At 59.9% G+C, this 18,341-nt stretch overlaps 2 protein-coding genes across 3 annotated transcripts; one reads left to right on the top strand and one right to left on the bottom strand.

The window, feature by feature from the left end:
- Window positions 1-2,612: 2,612 nt before the first annotated feature.
- Window positions 2,613-9,866, top strand: TMEM259 (transmembrane protein 259). 2 transcript variants are annotated; one of them, XM_036032102.1, is made up of 11 exons: window positions 2,613-3,030; window positions 5,942-6,217; window positions 6,816-6,915; window positions 7,141-7,251; window positions 7,473-7,595; window positions 7,675-7,775; window positions 7,856-7,913; window positions 8,048-8,128; window positions 8,240-8,372; window positions 8,446-8,545; window positions 8,632-9,186. In XM_036032102.1, the coding sequence occupies exons 1-11, from the start codon at window positions 2,806-2,808 to the stop codon at window positions 9,184-9,186; spliced, it is 1,863 nt and encodes a 620-aa protein (XP_035887995.1). In that variant the 5' UTR covers window positions 2,613-2,805. The 2 variants fall into 2 exon arrangements, with proteins under 2 accessions (XP_035887995.1, XP_028375467.1); XM_028519666.2 differs by having other exon boundaries at window positions 2,806-3,030; window positions 8,045-8,128; window positions 8,632-9,866.
- Window positions 9,434-17,955, bottom strand: GRIN3B (glutamate ionotropic receptor NMDA type subunit 3B). Its single transcript, XM_028521261.2, has 9 exons — window positions 17,446-17,955; window positions 15,099-15,691; window positions 13,616-14,648; window positions 11,675-11,820; window positions 11,474-11,589; window positions 11,210-11,361; window positions 10,730-10,894; window positions 10,591-10,649; window positions 9,434-10,387 (listed from the first exon to the last, which is right to left on the bottom strand). The coding sequence occupies exons 1-9, from the start codon at window positions 17,869-17,871 to the stop codon at window positions 10,051-10,053; spliced, it is 3,027 nt and encodes a 1,008-aa protein (XP_028377062.1). The 5' UTR covers window positions 17,872-17,955; the 3' UTR covers window positions 9,434-10,050.
- Window positions 17,956-18,341: the final 386 nt, after the last annotated feature.

Below are 18,341 nucleotides of genomic sequence, written 5' to 3'. Positions count from 1 at the left end.
CAAAATCTTAGGGATTTTGGCCTCCTCCAGGGGAGCCTGGCAGGGAGGTCTTGAGCTTCTGCAGCTGCCCTGTGCCCTTGACCCCATGGCATTCACCAATCCATCCAGGGTAACACCTGGGAGACTGCAGGGGCTGGAGGACCTGAGGTTGCAGGGGGCTCAGGTGGGTGCTGGGCAGAGGTCTGAACCGAGGTGTCTTGGTGGCTTGGCAGAGGGGGGCTGTGAGTGCAGTGAAGACTCTGGCCCCTTTCTGGCTGCCACCTCCACGGCAACCCTCTCCCTGCAGTGTGTGGGCTCTGAGTGGGATGCCAGAGGTTCAAGGTGGGACTCAGGGCCGTGGGACCTCCTGCAGGGCTTCAGGACCTCCCCTTGCTCTCTGCAAAGAGTCACTGTTTACTCCTGTACACTATGGTGGAACAACAACAAAAGTAACAATAATCTCAGCCTGTTAACTCGGGTCAGGAACCTCTCTTGCTCACAGTCTGCCATGTCTCCCCATGGTCCCCTCAACAAAAGTGTCCTCCAGGCTTTTTCCTTGCTCTGCCTCAGGGCCTTTGCTTCGGCTATGTTCTCTGCCCGACATCCTTTCTACCTGGTTCCTCCACTGTCTTTCTTCCAGCCCCTATTGGAAGGTCACCTGCTCAGTCCCTCCTTCCCCTTTTCAGCCCCATGTAACTCTCAGCCTGAGCCAGCCTGGCTACCACCCAATGCCCGCTTCCCCTGGTGGTCCACACACACACACACACACACACACACCCATAGCATCCTCCAAAATCCAGCTCAGCTTCTAACTTTCCTGTTGTCCCCAGAAGGGTGGTGTGGTGTTCAGTCTTCCTCTATTTCTTGGTTTAGGGTTAGAAGCATCTCCCCCAGCTCGTCTTTTTCTTGAGGGTGACTGTCTTAGGAGGCGAGGCAGTTGTCCAGTGGTTGGCCGCACAGTTTGGATGTGTGAAGTTTCATTGGTGTCACGCGTCCCATGTATCTGTAATGTGAGTGAATACTGTAATGCTGCAGCCAGACACAGCAGCTGCCCAGCACGTGGGGCTATTTCAATGTAACTTACATTGATAAAAAATTAACTAAGTTTAAAACTCTGCTCCTTGGCCACACAGGACACACTGCCCTGCTCAGGAGCCAGTGTGGGTGATGCATTGAGCCTTGCTGGATGTATCAGGGACCCACAGTGCCTGCCTAGTGGGGCAGGGGGTGCTCCTCAGGTCAAGGGGATGAAGTTGGCCTGGATTCTCCATTGCAAAAGATGATGTTTTTTTTTTTTTCCCTCCCTTTGCAACCAACAAGTGATGTGGAGGGAAGAGGGATGTAGGGTGATCCATAATAATTTCAAGAGTGTACTTTATTGAGCACCTACTGTATGTCAGGCACCACACAGAGCATTTTCTATGAAACAGGAAGAGAATGACTTTGGCCTCCAGGTTGTGGTAGCTCAGGTGTGGGTCTGTCTATCCACTAAGAGCATTGGGCTCCCAGGATTATAAAATCTGGCAGGTAGGTCTGGAAGTTTCTCTTCAGCCTCTGGGTCACACCCTTCCCTGACCAACCAGTTCAATTCAGAACAGCCACCCCCACAATCCCCCATGCCCTGGCCTTTCTCAAAGGCCTCCATCTGCACCCCTCACAGTGGGACGTTCAACATCAGGAACCGTCTTGTCTGTTCACGCATCTTCATGCTTGTCCCTAAGCTCTGTGAAAGCAGGCACTGGCCTGTGCGACCCCCCACACTGTGTGGTCCCCAACACACTGCACGGGCCCTGGGCATTGTATGCTCATTTCCCTAAACCGTTTGCTGCAGACCTAGGGTTTCCATTGTCCTTCAGCGCGGTTGCTCAGGGTCCTCGTCCCATGCCCTGTATCCTACTCCCGCCTTCCATGCCTTAAATTGTTGAGCGGGGTAGAAGCACCTGGCATATTGTAGGCGAACACTTAATGGAGGAAAAGAGGAAGTGGGGAAGTGTGGAAGTGTGGGTAGGTTCGCCTCAAGGGTAAGAACAAAATGAGGCTCAGCTAAACCAGACTCTCCTCTCACGCAAGCGCGTGGGCTGTAACTGCCCGTCACCAGCCGGCGAAGTTGCTGGCTCGGGGCGTGGTACCCAGCTAGAGGTCCGCCTAGTCGCCAACAGATGCGATGAGGGGAAAGGCGGGGCACGACAATGCCATATTATGTCAAGGGGTCCCCTCCACTCGGGCCAAGAGACCCTTCAGGGCACCCAGGGGCCCCATGGCATCATATAGTATCGCGTGGGACCCGCAACGGTTTACAAAGCGAGCACGAGCTCCGTCATTCGGGACGGACTATTTAAAGTCAAATGACAAAATTACTTTACAGTCACAGTGATGTGGTTTAAACTTACAATTGGCCTGGATTCTACACTGCCACCTCAAATAACACCTTCTACCTAAGGTCGCACTTACCTAAGGTGTCTTTGATCACGTAACACCGTATATGTTTACTAGTTTTACCGTCAAAGAACGTCCTGGCAGCCGCATGGCATTGTGGGGACAATATGCAAAGAAGAGCAAACGCAGCCCCCGCCCCACAGCGCGGCCAGGCGAGAGGGCGGGGCCGCCGTGGGCTGACCGTCGGCATCCCTACGTTCCCCGCGAACTCAGGAGGGCCGCTCCTGCCGGCGCTGCGCCTCGCTGGCGTCAGCAGGGCCGCGGAGGCGGAAGATGGCGACGGTGGCGGCCAGGGCGCCCTGAGGAGCGCGGCGGCGTAGAGGGAGGCCCATGGCGGCCGGGAGACGCCCTCGGGGACCCGCGGGCCGTTAGGGCGCGACGCTGGGCGGCATGTCGGAGCACGCGGCACCCGGGGCCCCGGGGCCCGGGCCCAACGGCGGCGGCGGCGGTCCTGCCCCCGCGCGCGGGCCCCGCACCCCCAACCTCAACCCCAACCCGCTCATCAACGTGCGCGACCGGCTCTTCCATGCGCTCTTCTTCAAGATGGCAGTCACCTACTCGCGGCTCTTCCCACCCGCCTTCCGCCGTCTCTTCGAGTTCTTCGTGTTGCTCAAGGTGACCGCGGCCCCGACCCCCGACTCTTGGGCCCCAGCGACCGAACCCATCCCAGACCCGCGACCTTTGACTCCAGTCCCGCCCAGGACAGCCAGTCCCTCCCATATTGAGGTCTTTACCCAATACTTTTCTTGGGTACCCACCCCTTTTTTTAGCCGGCCGTTCCAGCGCCTGATCCCCTAACACATTACCCTCGGAAGTCCTTAGTCTCACCCCGTGGGTGGCCCCTGATCCCGACTCCAGGAACTCCCAGCACTCTCCAGGCCGCACCCATGCTTGGTCTCATAGTTCCTTTCGTGACCCACTTCCTGGGAGCCTGGGGCCTGGGGCCTGCCCCTGACCTGCCTGGGACCTCCTCCCAGCCCTGTCTTCCCTGTCATGCCACGTGAGATCCTTAGCTTGGGGAGGACTCCCCCATCCTGCCATCTTTTGCCTGTCCTGGCCCAGGTCCCCAGTCCTAGGCTTCCTAAAACTTACAGGCTCATCCTCCCCCCTCAGGACACACCCCGGAACCACCTACCTGCACTGGAAGTGCACTTTTACTACTTCCTTCTGCTTCCCCTTTTCTTGGGGCTGTTCCCCTGTTTGGGACCTTCCACCAGCCCCCTAACCCCATCTCTTCCTCCTCTGAGCCTTACAGGGAATATGACCTAGCTGAGGTCATCTCTCCAGAGTTAGTGACAAAGTCACAGCCATTGCTACTATTCATGTCTTAACAAGAGGCTGCACAGGAACCTCTTTCCATCCTCCCTCAGGTGGCATAGAGGTTTCAATCATGAGAGCAACTTCCGAAAGACCAACATTGATCCGGGTCCCTCCAAGGAGAGGGTTGGCTCACTCAGGTGTGGGCCCAGAGCTCAGTGGGCCCCAGGGTCCTGGGTTCCTGAGCAGAGAGATGATCCCAGTTGTTGCCTGACATGGCGGAGGGAAGGGAGGAACAGGCATTTAGTTTCCTGTCAGAGTGCTGACAGAGAGGGGCTGGGCTTTTTGACATTATGGAGCAAGCTTCAGGTTCACTCCGAGGCTGATGCTGGAGGTAGAGGTGCTTGGGTTGCCAGCCAGCCCCAGGGCCTGGAGATTGGGGCTGGGGGCTGAGCATAAAGGCTTTAGGGTTAGCTGTCTGATTGCTTCCTACTGCAGTTGTGGGTCCCAGTGCCACCCCCTGCACTTCACAATTCCCATCACGAGCTCTGTGGTCCTCGGACACCATGTTGAGAGAGGGGCTAGGGTATAGGCCTGTGGGATGCTCCTCTGGCATTACTCACTGCCTCACCTGGCCCCCTCCTCCCCAGCTGTGTTCTTGTCTTCAGGATCTGTCTGCTGAGACCTGAACGCTTGGGTGCTGCAATGTCTGTCTGCGGAGATTTTAGTGATGCCCTAGTCCCCGTCTGTCCCCTTGCAGCATTTTTGGCTGCAAAGGAGAGAAATAGTTCATACTGGCCCAGGAGAGATCTTGGAGCTCATGCACCTGGGGAGTCTGGGGTGGGCTGCTGCCACTTCAGGTATGACTGGATCCGGGCGTGCAGCATTGTGTTCAGAGGCAGGGCCTCTCCCCATCCCTCTCAGGTCACCGCCACCACCGTTGCCAGGCTGGGAGTGCCGGGCTTGTGGTTCCGTAGGGATGGGGTTCTGGTACCCTTACTGGTGACTGTGGCCATGGGAAACTCACCAATCCCCTGAGCATCAGTGTCCCTGTCAGAGGGCAGGAAGGGGCTTTGTGCTCTGGTCTCTCCACGATCCAGGCTTTTTCAAGTTGTGGTTCTGGATCACACAGTCAGTTAGTCCTGGAGAGTAGGAATTTGGTGCAGGAGCATGCGGGTGTGGGGTGGTCGTGGGCTGTGCTGGCCCAGCAGAGGGATCTCTCCAGTCTCTGGCTGAACAGTCACAGGGGTCGCTAGTTCCCCGGCACCCATATTTTTCTATGAATATGAGCACTACATAGGGCAGTTGGGCTCTTTTCCCAAGGGTGGGGCAGTAGGTGGGATGCATGGGGGTGACGCACGGGACATGTCCTCTAGGCTGGGAGGATGACCTCAGCCAACTGGGGCCCCATGTGAAACAAGACTGTCAGGAAGTGAGGTGGGCTCTTGAGGAGGAGGGTGCTCCTAAATAGATCTCAGTGGAGGGTCCTTTTGATGCACTGACTGTGAGCCAGGCAGAAGGTGCTGTTGGTGAGGTAGGGTAAGGCCCCCCCTACCTCAGCCCTTCTGATATCAGGCTGCTTGTTCTCTGTGGGGGGCCATGCTGGCCACTCGTGTGCTGAGGGTGGTGTGCAGCATCTTCTGGCACTGTCCCCTTGATTCCAGGAGCACGCCCAGTGTATAACCAGAGATGCCCCCAAACCTGACCCCATGTCCCCTGGGAGCAGGAACACCCAGATGAAACCCTGCTGTCCCCATTTTACTGATGGGGAAACTGCTAGAGGCAGAACGAGCTGGCTACAAGGGTTGGCTGTGTCTGCAGTTCTAGCCGGTCCTGCCTTGGTGGGAGGGGTGCAGTGTGCCTGACGGGTAAGGGAGACTGTTTTTAGCTGGTGAGGTCAGGGGCATTCTGAGGACAAAGCTGAATGTGAGGCAGCTGGGCAGGCCTCTTGGGCACAGAGACCTCTTGGGCACAGTGGGGACCCAGCAGGTAGCCCAAGGGTGGTGGCACCTAGGTTGGGCTTCCCAAGAGGGGAGAGGTTAGTTGGTCTCTCCCAGGGTGGGGGTCCCACATACACACAAGAGTGCCTCATCCTGGCCCACACAGAGCAGGGTGGTCAGGACCTTGGATCAGTGACACTCCCAAAATCTGTGCTGCCAGGAGGGGCCAGAGTGAGTTTAGGGCTTAGGGAACTTCAGAGCCCCGGGGTTCCCTTTCTTTCCCCTCAAAGCTGAGGTCTCACTGTCAGGGTGGGTGCCCTTGCCCCCAGGCCCTGTTCGTGCTCTTCGTCCTGGCCTATATCCACATCGTCTTCTCCCGATCACCTATCAACTGCCTGGAGCATGTGCGGGACAAGTGGCCACGAGAGGGTGTCCTACGCGTGGAGGTACAGCAGAACTCGAGTCGTGCGCCCGTCTTCCTGCAGTTCTGTGACGGTGGTCACAGCAGCTTCCCCGGCCTGGCAGCGGCACCTGGTGGCCTGGAGCTGGAGGAGGAGGAAGAGGAGGAGCTGACCATGGAGATGTTTGGGAACCGCTCCATCCAGGTGATCTGGCCAAGTGCATGTTCAGGACAACATCGCTGCTGGGGAAGCTCTGAACCTTGCAGGGCCCGGCTATTGCGTGGCCTTGGAGCAGGATGGAGGGCTGTGTGAGGCAGACCGTCACCTGGAAGGGATTGGTCTTGTTCTGGGAGTACCGAGGAGGTCCCCGGAGCATCTAGGCTGAGAGCTCTAGCATTCCTGGCTGTCCCAGATGGCTCAGCTGCCCTCGGGGGTGGGTGTGTGGGGCCTACAGTCTGAAGAGAGGGATGTGCTTGTGTATTCAGAGGCTAGGGTCCTGTGGGTAAGAGCCAGTGCAAGGTGGGGTGTCGTACAGACCTCACCCAGGTGGTCTCATCCCCAACTTTGGGGCACAGGCCGCTCACCTGGAGAGAGTCAGAGCTTGATGTTGGACGAGGGGTCTTTGGTGAGATGCTGGGCAGAAGCCGTCCAGTGCCAGAGGTGGAGGACATTCTGGCAGAGGCTGGGGGTCGCAGCGGTCAGGGGCAGAGAACATCTCCTTTCAGGTGGCAGGAAAAGGGCTTCTGGGCCAGCCCCCCAGTGCCGAGGGCCCACTGACACCCTGCCTCCTGGTGACCCACAGTTTGAGCTGGACATTGAACCCAAGGTGTTCAAGCCACCTGGTAGCCCCGAGGCCCTGAATGACAGCCGGGAGTTCCCTTTCCCTGAGACCCCCTCAAAAGGTGGGTATTGCCAAGGTGTCAGGTGGAGTCATCTGGGCAGGGGAGTGGGGTCACACTCCCAGATGGGGAGAATGGCCATTCCCAGCCTTCATGTCCCCATCTGTCAGCAGTATGGGAGGCCAACGGAGGTAGTTGCTCTCCCTCTCTGGGCCCCTCATCTGAAGGTGGGAGGTGGGATGGCCAGGGTTCTGCAGGCCATGGCTGATAGGCCATGCCTACCCACAGTGTGGCCACAGGATGAGTACATCGTGGAGTACTCCCTGGAATATGGTTTCTTGCGCCTGTCGCAGGCCACACGACAGCGGCTCAGCATCCCAGTCATGGTGGTCACCCTGGGTAAGTCACCCTGAGAGAGGGCCAGGGTGGGGTGTGGCTCAGAAACACCTAAGACTGAGGTCAGGGGGCCATCCCTGCTGCAGCTACAGAAAACTGTCCCCCAACCTTGTCTCACTGAACCGTCCCTCAGGTCCTAAACAGTCATAGCACTGCCTGGGCTGTGTGGGCAGGGGCTGGTGGGGACCTTACTGGGTGCACCCCCATTGGTGTGCCACCTGCAGACCCCACACGGGACCAGTGCTTTGGGGACCGCTTCAGCCGCCTGCTGCTGGCCGAGTTCCTGGGCTACGATGATATTCTCATGTCCAGCGTGAAGGGCCTGGCCGAGAACGAGGAGAACAAGGGTGCAAATGGGACCAGAGGAGGGTGGGGGCGGGCAGGGGCTGGAGGGCAGGCTGTGGTGCTCACGGCCTCCCTCAACAGGCTTTCTGCGGAACGTGGTGTCAGGGGAGCACTACCGATTTGTGAGCATGTGGATGGCCCGAGCGTCCTATCTGGCTGCATTCGTCATCATGGTCATCTTTGTGAGTGTTCTGAGGCTGGGCTGAGGTGGGAGGTGTGGGGCAGGTGGCCCTTCCCCAGCCTCACGTGCCTTCACTTGCAGACCCTAAGCGTGTCCATGCTGCTCCGCTACTCCCATCACCAGATCTTTGTCTTCATTGGTGAGTTTCCCCTCCGGGTAGTGGGAGGAAAGGTGGGGTCAGCCCCAGGCCCCCATGGCCCCCTGCCCATCCCCACCCCCTTTCTTGGAACACCTCACCTGGTCTGCCCGCCCACCACCCTCTGCCCGCAGTGGACCTGCTGCAGATGCTGGAGATGAACATGGCCATCGCCTTCCCTGCAGCGCCGCTGCTGACCGTCATTCTGGCCCTTGTGGGTGAGGACCCCTCTGCCCACCCTTCTGCCTCCCCACCCAGACACCCACACCCACCTCCCCTCTGAACCCAGCCTTCCCGCCATGCCCACCGCAATCGACGGCCTCCCACAGGGATGGAGGCCATCATGTCGGAGTTCTTCAATGACACCACCACCGCCTTCTACATCATCCTCATTGTGTGGCTAGCTGACCAGTATGATGCCATTTGCTGCCACACCAACACCAGCAAGAGGCACTGGCTGCGGTGAGTGCCACAGGGGTCCAGGTGGGGTTGGGGTGGGGTCTGGACTGGCGGTGCCTCACTGTGCCCCCTGCAGGTTCTTCTACCTGTACCACTTTGCCTTCTACGCCTACCACTACCGCTTCAATGGGCAGTATAGCAGCCTGGCCCTCGTCACCTCTTGGCTCTTCATCCAGGTGAGGGGCCTGCCTATTCTCCAGGGTCTGGCCTGTGGGAGCTTTGGTCCTGGGCTGGGCCTGACCCACTCACACTATGCCTCTAGCATTCCATGATCTACTTCTTCCACCACTATGAGCTGCCCGCCATCCTGCAGCAGATCCGCATCCAGGAGATGCTGCTACAGACACCGCCTCTGGGCCCTGGCACCCCCACAGCACTGCCGGACGACCTCAACAACAATGGGGGCACCCCAGCAACTGCCCCTGACCCTACCAGCCAGCCCCCAACCCTGGACCCTGGCTCACTGGGGGCTGGTGGGGTCCCCAGGCCCGTGGTTGAAGCGCCCAGCTCTCTGGTGGCTGCGGCGGCCTCAGTGGCTGCAGCGACCAGTAGTGACCTGGGCTGGATGGCAGAGACAGCTGCCATCATCACAGACGCCTCTTTCCTCTCTGGCCTGAGCGCCTCCCTCCTAGAGCGGAGGGCAGCCAGCCCCGTGAGCCCCAGTGGAGCGTTCCCTCAGGGCATCCAAGCCCCCCAGGACAGTGTCCCCCCAGGTGACTCCCCAGCACCTGACACAGCCCCCCTGTCTGCCGGGGTGAGTGGTCCCAACTCCGAGTCCCAGGCCCCAGCAGATGAACCCTTGGAGATTGGCTCCTAAGTCCTGGGGAGCTGAGTGCCTCTGTCCCCGGCTGCCCAGGCCAGCTGGGTGTGACCTGGCTGGGGGTTCCTTGGGGGTCAGGGAGGCTATCCCCAATGTGTCTGGGGCTCCGCGGTCAGCTTTGTGTCAGGGTCTCTCTGGTTTGCCCAGGGGTGGGCTCCTCTCCCCCAGGCATGGGTCCTGCCTACAGCTTGTCCCTGTCACATTTGTGTGGGTCCCCTCAGCCAGAAAACTCTAGGCAGGCTGATGAACTGGGGCAGGAAAGTGGGTGGGGTCTCCATGGAAGGCTCTGGAAGGGGTTGATGAGAGGTTTGGAGCAAGCTGTACTTACGGGCAGAGCCTAGCAGGTCTCTGAGCCAGGTGAACACTGGTGGGGGCAGCCCTTGCTGTCCTGGCCACTCGGCTGGTGCTCCGTCGTGCGCAGTGCCTTTTCCATGGCCCCTGCCCCCATGTGTGCGTGCCAGGGATGAGGTATCGGCACAGGGACATGGTGTGCAGGTGCCAGCTGTCAAAGACAGCAACCAGGCGCTAGGGTCCAGCCTTGCTCCTGCACAGAGGGCCAGCAGCCCCACGCCCAACCAAGTCACTCGGTGAGGACTGCAGAGTGCTCATTCCATTCTATTTAATTGCAGTGTACAAAATTGTGTTTGTATATAGAATAAACTGTCTGTTGACAGCAACCGGCTAGTGTCTGCATGAGCCAGGTGCTGAGATTAGCTTTTGCAGGGTCCACCCTCATGCAAAGCCAAGTGGGCTGGGTGTGGTGGGGTGTGGCCACCTTCTGCACAAGCGGTAGGTGGAGGCCTCAGCAGGAGAGGGGCCCCCAGCATTTCCTGCCTGACCTGGGGCAGGTACAGTAGCCTCTTAGGTGCCGCTGGGGAGCTGGGCCAGGAGCTCCCTGCGCCGCACCAGTGCCTGGTGGAGCCTTGCCTGTGTGCCTGCGATGTGCCTCTCCAGTTCCTCCAGCTCTCCTGGGTGTGGCGCCCCTGTGGGCAACGTGGTGGGTGGCTGGCCATTGGAGCAGAGCCAGACGGAACCCTTGGGTAGCCCAGCCCCCTCCACATTCGTGTCCACTGCTGATGCAGCAGGCTCCAGCAGGAAGTGCACACGACGCTCCCTCAGTGTGGTCTGGTGTATCCATGTCCAGTTGCCCCGACCAGCTGGGGCAGTTGGTGTGTCCTGTTGCTGCTTCTCTAGACCCCTGGGGACAGAATGGGTGGTGCTAGACTAGTGTTCCCTGAGACATGGATATGCCTGCTTTCCTTTGGGGTCAGGGTCCCTGAGTAGGCTGTGGGCGGTGGGAGGCAGGGACTGATAAGTTCAGCTCTGGAGTGGGAGTGGGGCCTGCAGGTGTAAAGTGGCAGGCCTGAAGGCAGGGGTGGGAGCAACCCCAGAGCCCCTTACCTCGGCTCAGGCTTCTTCTGCCTGTCCAGTGGCTCTGTGTTGAGGGCTCGGTGGATTCTCTGTGAGCCAGACAGAGACTGGGTCGGGTTGGGCTGGGAGGCTGGCCACGCCCACCCACCCACCCACGCCATCTCCTCACCTGGCTTGTGTGCAGCCAGTACTGCAGCCTGTTGCCCCTCCGGATGCATGGTAGAGCCAGGCGGTAGAAGATGTGCTCCCCCAGGGAGCTGAGCAGGGCACTACCCAGGCCCAGGCAGAGCAGCACAAAGAGACCCGAGAAGTGGTAGATCCCCATCTGCAGGGTCTGCAAAGGGCGGGACACAGGCACAAGCCCTCGTGGTCATGGCAGACCCTTGGGGAGTCCTGGCCTGGGGGGAGCAGGTTGGGTCAGAGAGCTGGGGCAGTGCAGTTAGATTGAGAAGCTAGGGCTCCACGTTCTAGAGCAAGGTTTCGAGCAGGAGAGGACACGAGCTGGGGTTTGTAGGGTGAATGGGAGCGCACAAAAGCAGACAAGTCCATGTCTTGCATATAAGCTGGGGGTTGGCCACCTCAGTTGAGGCCCACACAGGCTCAGGGCCCCAACACCTACCCCCACCCTGTGTCCCAGGCCCTGTCCCACCTCTGTGACAGCGAACACCCGTTTCCCACAAGGCACCATCTTGTACCACTTGTCATGCAGCAAGTCGATGAAGCCAGAGGACTTGTAGCGGCTGATGAACTCAGACAGGTTGGAGGTGAGTGGCGAGTTCTGAGGGAGTCCGATGCCGTAACCTGGAGAAAGCCAGGAATTAGGTTGGGACCAGGCCGGGGGAGCTGAGCCCACCTTGAGCCCACAGTGCAGTGGTTCCCTGCTGCCCCAGGATCAGTGGTCTCAGCCTCTTACCCTCAATGGCAAAGGGCTTTCCCACAGTCAGCAGTTTGCAGTCGGCATCAATGGAGACCTCATAGTCCAGGAGTGCCTTGTCCATGATGAAAGCATTGAGCTTGGGGGGGTCACTCCTGTGGGGATGTAGATGGGCGAGTTCCTGCCCAGGTAGCCCCCTCTCTGCCCTGCCCCTCACCCTGCCCCACGCTTGGACCTCACGTGAGCATGGCGACACCATGAGGTGTGCTGGGTACACTGTGTCTCCGCATGTGCGCGTGCATCTCGGGAAAGCTCTTCTTGATGTAGGCTTCCGCGCTGCTCTCCCACACAGTGCCAAAGTGGAAGCCCTGGGACGGGTGGTGCAGCTGCAGGCAGGCGACTGTCAGCACCAGGCTGCCCCTGTGCCCTCACCCTGCTCCCCACCCACTGTTCTGGGTGCCAGCTCAGGCCCACTGTTCTCAACCAGTGTTTTCCCTCCTGGATGACAGGGCCAGGTCATTTTCGGGGTGTGTGTGGGGGGATCCCAGGCACTGCAGGTGTAGAACAGTATCCCTGACCCCACCTTGCAATGCCAAGAGCACCCTCAGTGTGATAATCGCACATGTCCCCATGCATGGTCTAGTGTCCCCTGTGGGCAGAATTGCCCAATTGAAACTCACTGTTCTATGTACCCAAATATCCATCTCTGTACAGACTTGGCCTCTGCCTACCCCCCTGCATCTTCTACGGCTCCCTGTTCCCCCTCCTCCAATCCCATGTTCTGTCCTGCAAATCCTGTGGGGTCGGCTCTGCCTTCAGAACATCCACAGCCAGCCCACTGCTTGCCCATTGCTTACCCGCTCTGCAGCCCCCATCCAGGTCCACCACGCCCTCCACCATCCTTGATCTCAGCGCCACCATGGTCTGTGCAAACTCCTACTGAATGAGTGTGTGGCTGCTCCCCAGGGGACTGTAGCACCACCAAAAGCCGCACCAGCTAGATTGAGCCTCCTAGCACTTTGTCATGGTGGATGGGGGAAACTCTCTCTGCTGTTCTCCGTGGCTGTTGAGCACTTGCATTTGAGTAACCTAATTTTTAAAGTGGTCACACCTGAGTGGCAAGTGCATCACACAGCACAGTGTCCAGGTCTTATTACCAGTTTACAAAGGACACAGGGACTGGGGAGCAGCGGAACAAGCTAAGCACCCCTCAGGGGGCACAATCAGCAAGATTCAAACAGTGAGAGACACTATAAACCCCAGCAACTTCAACAAACAAACACTGAGGGACAAAAGAAATGAGAGAAAACCAAGAGCTGAGAGCCAGCAGGTTTCTACCATCTGCAATGTGTGGGTGTTCAGGCTCCAGAGTCAAAAGGGTGGGGTGCGGGGGGGAGACAACTGGGAAAGGGGGCCTTATGTTTGTCAGCGAAAGGACACCAGGTCCGAGATTTGCTTCATCAGAACCCAGTGGCTGAGGTTGGTGATGGATGAAAGTGGCTGGCAGTTGATTTTGGAGCCAGGCAATGGGTTCATGCATGTTCTTTGCTTCCCACTCAGGGATATTCAAAATTTTTATTAAAAAATGAAAACTGGAGAATGGGGCACACCCTTGCTCTGCCAAAAGCCCTCCAGGGCTCCCAGGAGAAGTTTCATCTCAGAGGGTCCTACCTACGCCCTCCAGCCCTGCGTGACCTGTCCCCTTTGTTACCTCCTTGACCGTCTGCTCCAGCCACAAGGGCCCCCTCATTGTTACTGCAACACCCCGACACCACCAGGCAAGTTCCTGCCTCTGGGCCTTTGCACAGGAGCTGGGCCCTCTCCTCTGATGTCAGCATAAAAGTCCCTCACATGTCAACCCCTCCCAGAGGAATTCCTGACCCCCACTTGAGAAAACGTCCCTGCCATTATCCTTGTGTCCCCACTCCGCCTTATTTTTGTCCCTGGCACTGTATCGCCATTTCACACACCATCTCTTTTGTTGATCTATCTTGATTCCTGCAATGAATCCCCCAGGGATGGGGATCTGTGCCTATTTTGTCCTAGCTGGGTCCCCAGTGCCTGGCATACCATAAGTACTCAATAAATGTTTGCATGAGTGGATGTTCACATGTGGCTGGGTCTTGGGACGGACAGCAAGCGACCTCCCAGCTCCAGCCCCCAGCCCCCCCAGCTACCCACCTTGGGGTCATGAATCCCTGACAGCTCCTCGAAAGTCTTGTCCCCAACCATGACTGCAGCCAGGTTGGCCGTGTAGCTGGACAGCACCAGCAGGCAGAAGATGGCCCACAGGTTCATAAGCAGGCGCCCCGTGGGGCACTTGGGCGTCTTGCTGGACACTGTGCGCCCGAACAAGATGGCGTAACAGAGATTGAGGGCCGAAGAATAGGAGAAAACAGTGGTGCGGTTGCGGCCGCGGGGCGTGAGACCATAGGGACTACGCCACTCGTACAGCGTGAGGAAGAGCGCTGTGAGGTGCAGGGCAGCGAAGATGCCCAGCCACATGGACCAATGCAGTGGCCACATGAAGGCGCCAAGGGGTGAGGCTGTGTCCCGTGCTCTTACCATGATGCCCAGGCTGGTGGAGAAGAAGGGGCTACTGAAGTCTACCACCTTCGAACGGGCTGAGTTGATGCTGAAGCTGGTGACTGCCATGTGGGCCCTGCCAGCCAGCAGGTCGCCCACCAGGCCTGTCCAGCGGCCATCCCGCAGGGCGCCATACTTGCCGTCGCCCACAATGTACAGCTCAAAGTCAAAGGGTGTGTCCTCTGCCAGGCGCTCCAGCAGGTCAATGCAGTAGCCGTAGCAACATTTGCGGAGGGCATGGGGCACCGAGCCATTGGCCAGGGAAGAAAATAGCACGTCCAGGGTGGCTGAGTCGTTGGTACCAGGGGCCAGGCACAGCTGCCCTGCTGGGCACTGCCCGTCCTCGTCCGGCTCTCGGGCAAACACAAACGGGTGCTCCACCAGCGTCACCACGCGCAGCTTCGGCCGGGCTCGGGCACCCAGTGGGGGTGGGGGCTTCAGAGCAGCACCCCCTGGTTCCAACTCCAGCTGCCCATCCCGCCAGCTGCCCAGCGTGGCCCAGGCTGGGGTGCCCAATGGGTCCTGGCGCAGGCTCCACACCCGGAAGTGCCGGGACATGTGCACCTGGGAGGAGCTGCTCACCCACACTGGCCCTGTGCGGCCCTGGAAGGATGTGTTGCCCAGGAACCTGGCAGAAGGTGGGGGGCAGGCAGGTATCAGGCAGCGGGAGCACCCCCAGCAAAGCTCAGACCCTGCCCCCACCCCTCAGCGCACATTGGGGGCTACAGTGGATGCTGTTGTGTCCCCCCACACCAGATCTCTTTACCAGCAGGGGCCCGAAGTCAATGGCTGACCAGCCACTTTGGACTTCCAGGAAGGGCCCCCTGGCTGTGAGGCATTGTCCACCCTCCGGAGCTGCCCAGCAGGCCTGCTCCATCCCTGCTGCTCCCTAAGTGCCGAGTGAGCCCCTCACCAGAATCCCTGTCTTGGGTTCTGCTTCCACCCAGATGGGGACAAAGCTGCCTTCTCGTGAGGCCACAGTGCCTGGTATACAGCAAGTGCACAATAATGTTGCCCCAGGCAGAGGTGCCTCCATGTGGAAACTGCACACCCTTTCCACAGCAGGGTCCCCACTCACCGTGCTAAGAGATGGCCTGAGGACTTGGGCTTGGTTGGCTGCAGGTCATTGCAGTCGATGGTGGCAGGGAGAAGGGTGAGCTCTGGCTGCACATGGGCTGCGCTGCCCAGCGCCCGTGCCACCAGCTCCACTGCATCGTGGATAGCAGCCTCCAACGGGGGCCGAGCCACCTCGCCCAGCGCCAGCAGCCCAGGTGGCAGGCCCTGCGTGGGCAGTGCTTCAGCGGGCAGTGGTGTGCCCAGAAGCCAGCGGGGTCCAGGGGGACCAGCCTCCAGCACCTGACGGGCATGGGCCATGTCACAGCCAAGGAGCACAGCCACAGGTACCTGGGCTGAGCCCTCCGCCAGCGCCCCCAGCAGGGCAAGGCGGGTCTGCAACCCTGCAACATGGGTGTCCAGCCGGCTCAGGTCCAGCACAAGCTTTGGGGCCCTGCCAGCCTGTCTTGTCCAGAGGGCCACCAGGCCACCAGGGTCCCGCATGCGACAGAGCACCAGGCCAACATCCTCCCAGGCGTGGGCCTGCAGCACAGACACCAGCACTTCAAGCAGCGTTTCCAGGGGACTGGCCCAGTCCAGCTGTAGGTGGAACAGGTTCTGGGAAGGGGGTGATCACAGTTAGGGCTGGTGACCACCACACCCTCCCCACCAGTAGGTGTTCAGTAAGTAGATGATAACTGGACCTTGTACCTGCCTCCTCCCAGCCTACCCCTTCTCTGAACTCTCTGCGGTTCCCAACAGCCATCGGCACAAAGCCCAGCCTCCCTGGTAGCAGACCACTTTGAGGATTTTTGCCTGTGCCATTCCCAATCTGGAATACCTTTCTCCCTCTATTCCAGTCAACTCCTACAGTCTTCAAAACTCAGTGGCATTGCCCCCTCCTCTATTTGGATATCTGGAACCCCGGCTCTCCCAGCCTTGAGCCCCTCCTTCACCGCAGTCTGACCTCACCTACACCTCTGCCTAGGAACCCCTCAAAGGCCCAAGACTGGGGATCCATGATAACAGACTGGCTGATGCCCTCATGCTCTGAGACATGTCAGATTGCTTCTTTTTAGGACCCCATCACTGCCCCTGAGCCAGGCAACCCAGGGGCTGAGGGGTCCCTCGGTGCCCAGTACTCCCGGAAAGTTCTCCTGGATTTTCTCAGCCTGTAAAGGAAGGGAGACTTTGCCAGATACTTAAGGTGGGCAGGGTATTGCCTGCATGAGGACCAGGAGCCCAGTGCTGGTCGCTGCTACTCAGTCCCCTCAAAAGCCCAACAGTGCCAGCTGTAGGATGCAGTTCTTGGAGAAGGCAGCAGAGGGCGCCACAGGCCTGGATTTGGGTCCTGAATCTCCCAAGTAGGGGAGGCAGGGGGACAGAAAAGGGGCCTCGACACAGTGACAGCGCGGTGATAACACCTCAGGCCTCTCCCAGGGTCAGGGTCTCCCCTCCGGGGAGAAGGAAGGTCTGCGGGGGGGGGGGGGGGGGCTTCAAGGTAGATTTGGAGGGAGGGAGCTCCCACCAGCCCCATGTTCTGTGTTGGGCCCCTGCCTGCTGGCCCTAGGAGGTTGGGGGACCAGTTCTTTCCCTGGGGCACAACAGGGTCCTCAGAGCCCTGCCTGTCACCCTTCTTCCTCTTTATCTCATTATCTGTTTTCCTCTCAAATCCGGACCTGGAGTGGGGTGGGGGTGAGGTGAATCTAGAAGAGAAAAAAAAAAAAAAAAACTCCAAAGACGTGGAGAGGGCGAAAAGGAGGATGGATGGAGGGAGGGCTTTGGAGTGACAGAGTGACCTGGGGGGGTCCAAGAAGGGTGCTCCCCGCTCAGAGAGCAAACAGGGAGCCCCGCTTTCCTTTCCCAGACCCGCGGTCCTGCGGGGTGGGAACCGGGAAGCACTCTCGTATTGAGAGGGAGCCGTTCGCAAGGAGTTGGATGGGTCCTGGGGCGGAAAGCGGGAAGGACCGCTGTGGCGGGACTCCGCAGCCAAGGCCCAGGGAAGGCGTCTGCACCGGAGTACTGCGCCCCAAACGGGGCACCCTGAGGGTTCCGCCATTCGGGGTCCCCAGGCATCCCGCGGGGGTTCCGGACCCGCGGGGTCTGGGCTCTAGGTCCCTGAGCCCCTGGGCTCCTGCCTCCGGTTCCCGTGCTCTGGGAGCATCTGGAGTCCTGGGACCTAGGTCCTGTGAACCCCGGGGCCTCCATCATCTGGAATCCTGGGCATCCCCCGAGCTCCTTCATCCGAGGTCTAGAAGTCCGTTCCCGTGCGCCCCAGGGACCCCAGGTTCCCGCATCCCAGGGTCGTCCCAGGGCCTCCCTGATCCGCACCCCTGATCCCCGCACGTCCTGACTTCCACCTTCGCGCGTACCGGGGCGCCGAGGGGCGCGCGCGCCTCCAGCCGCAGCAGGCTGAGCACCGGGGTCTTGGTGGCAGCTGCCAGGAAGTGCAGCTGCAGCAGCTCCGGCCGCGCCTCGGGGAAGGCGAGCACGGCAACCACGCCCGGCGCCGCCAGTGTCTGACACAAGCCACGGGCCAGCGAGGCGGGGTCGCGGGCGGGGGTCGCGGTGGCCACCAGCTCCAAGCTCAGGTTGTGCGGTAGCTGCGATGCCAGGGCAGCCCGGGCCAGGGCGGCGCGGGCGCGGGCACGGGCTGCGGGCGCGCGGGGTAGGAGGGCGCCTAAGCGTACGGAGCCCCCTAGGCGCGCCAGGACGCCACAGGGCTGTGGGTGGCCACTGGCGGGCAGGGGCCCAAGCGCCAGCACCAGGCCGAGCCACAGTGCCCGCACAAACTCCATCCCAAAGTTATCGGCAGGTGCCGTGGCACGAAACCGCTGGTGCCACGCGCAGGAGGCGGGATCTCGCTCGCCCAAGCCACACCCGCCCCGCCCTCCCGGTAGGCGCATCCCTCCCTGTCTGGCTCCACCATCCTTGAGCCCGCCCTCGCCACTTCCCGCCCCCAGCCCCCAATGCCAGCGACCCACTAGAGAAGAGTGCGACCCACCGCTCAGGGCGGGAAACAAAGGCCCCAGCGGTCACACTGCACAGGGACTGAACATAACCACTGCTCTCCCTCTTTCTGTGCCAGGGAGGAAACTGAGGCTTGCCACCAGGGAGGGGTTTGGGTCAAAAACAGCCCCTACACTCACTCCTGTTGCACTCCAGGATCCCCTCTCCAGCCTGGAAATGTGGCCATTGTTCAGTCAGGGAAACTGAGGCCCAGGAGGAGTCAGGATGTGCCCCGGTGTTCACACAGCAGCACCTCCCA

Source organism: Phyllostomus discolor, chromosome 8, assembly GCF_004126475.2.
Source record: "Phyllostomus discolor isolate MPI-MPIP mPhyDis1 chromosome 8, mPhyDis1.pri.v3, whole genome shotgun sequence".
Lineage (NCBI taxonomy): Eukaryota > Metazoa > Chordata > Mammalia > Chiroptera > Phyllostomidae > Phyllostomus > Phyllostomus discolor.
Note: the sequence above shows the minus strand (reverse complement) of the source record. Positions and strands in the feature narration are given on the sequence as shown.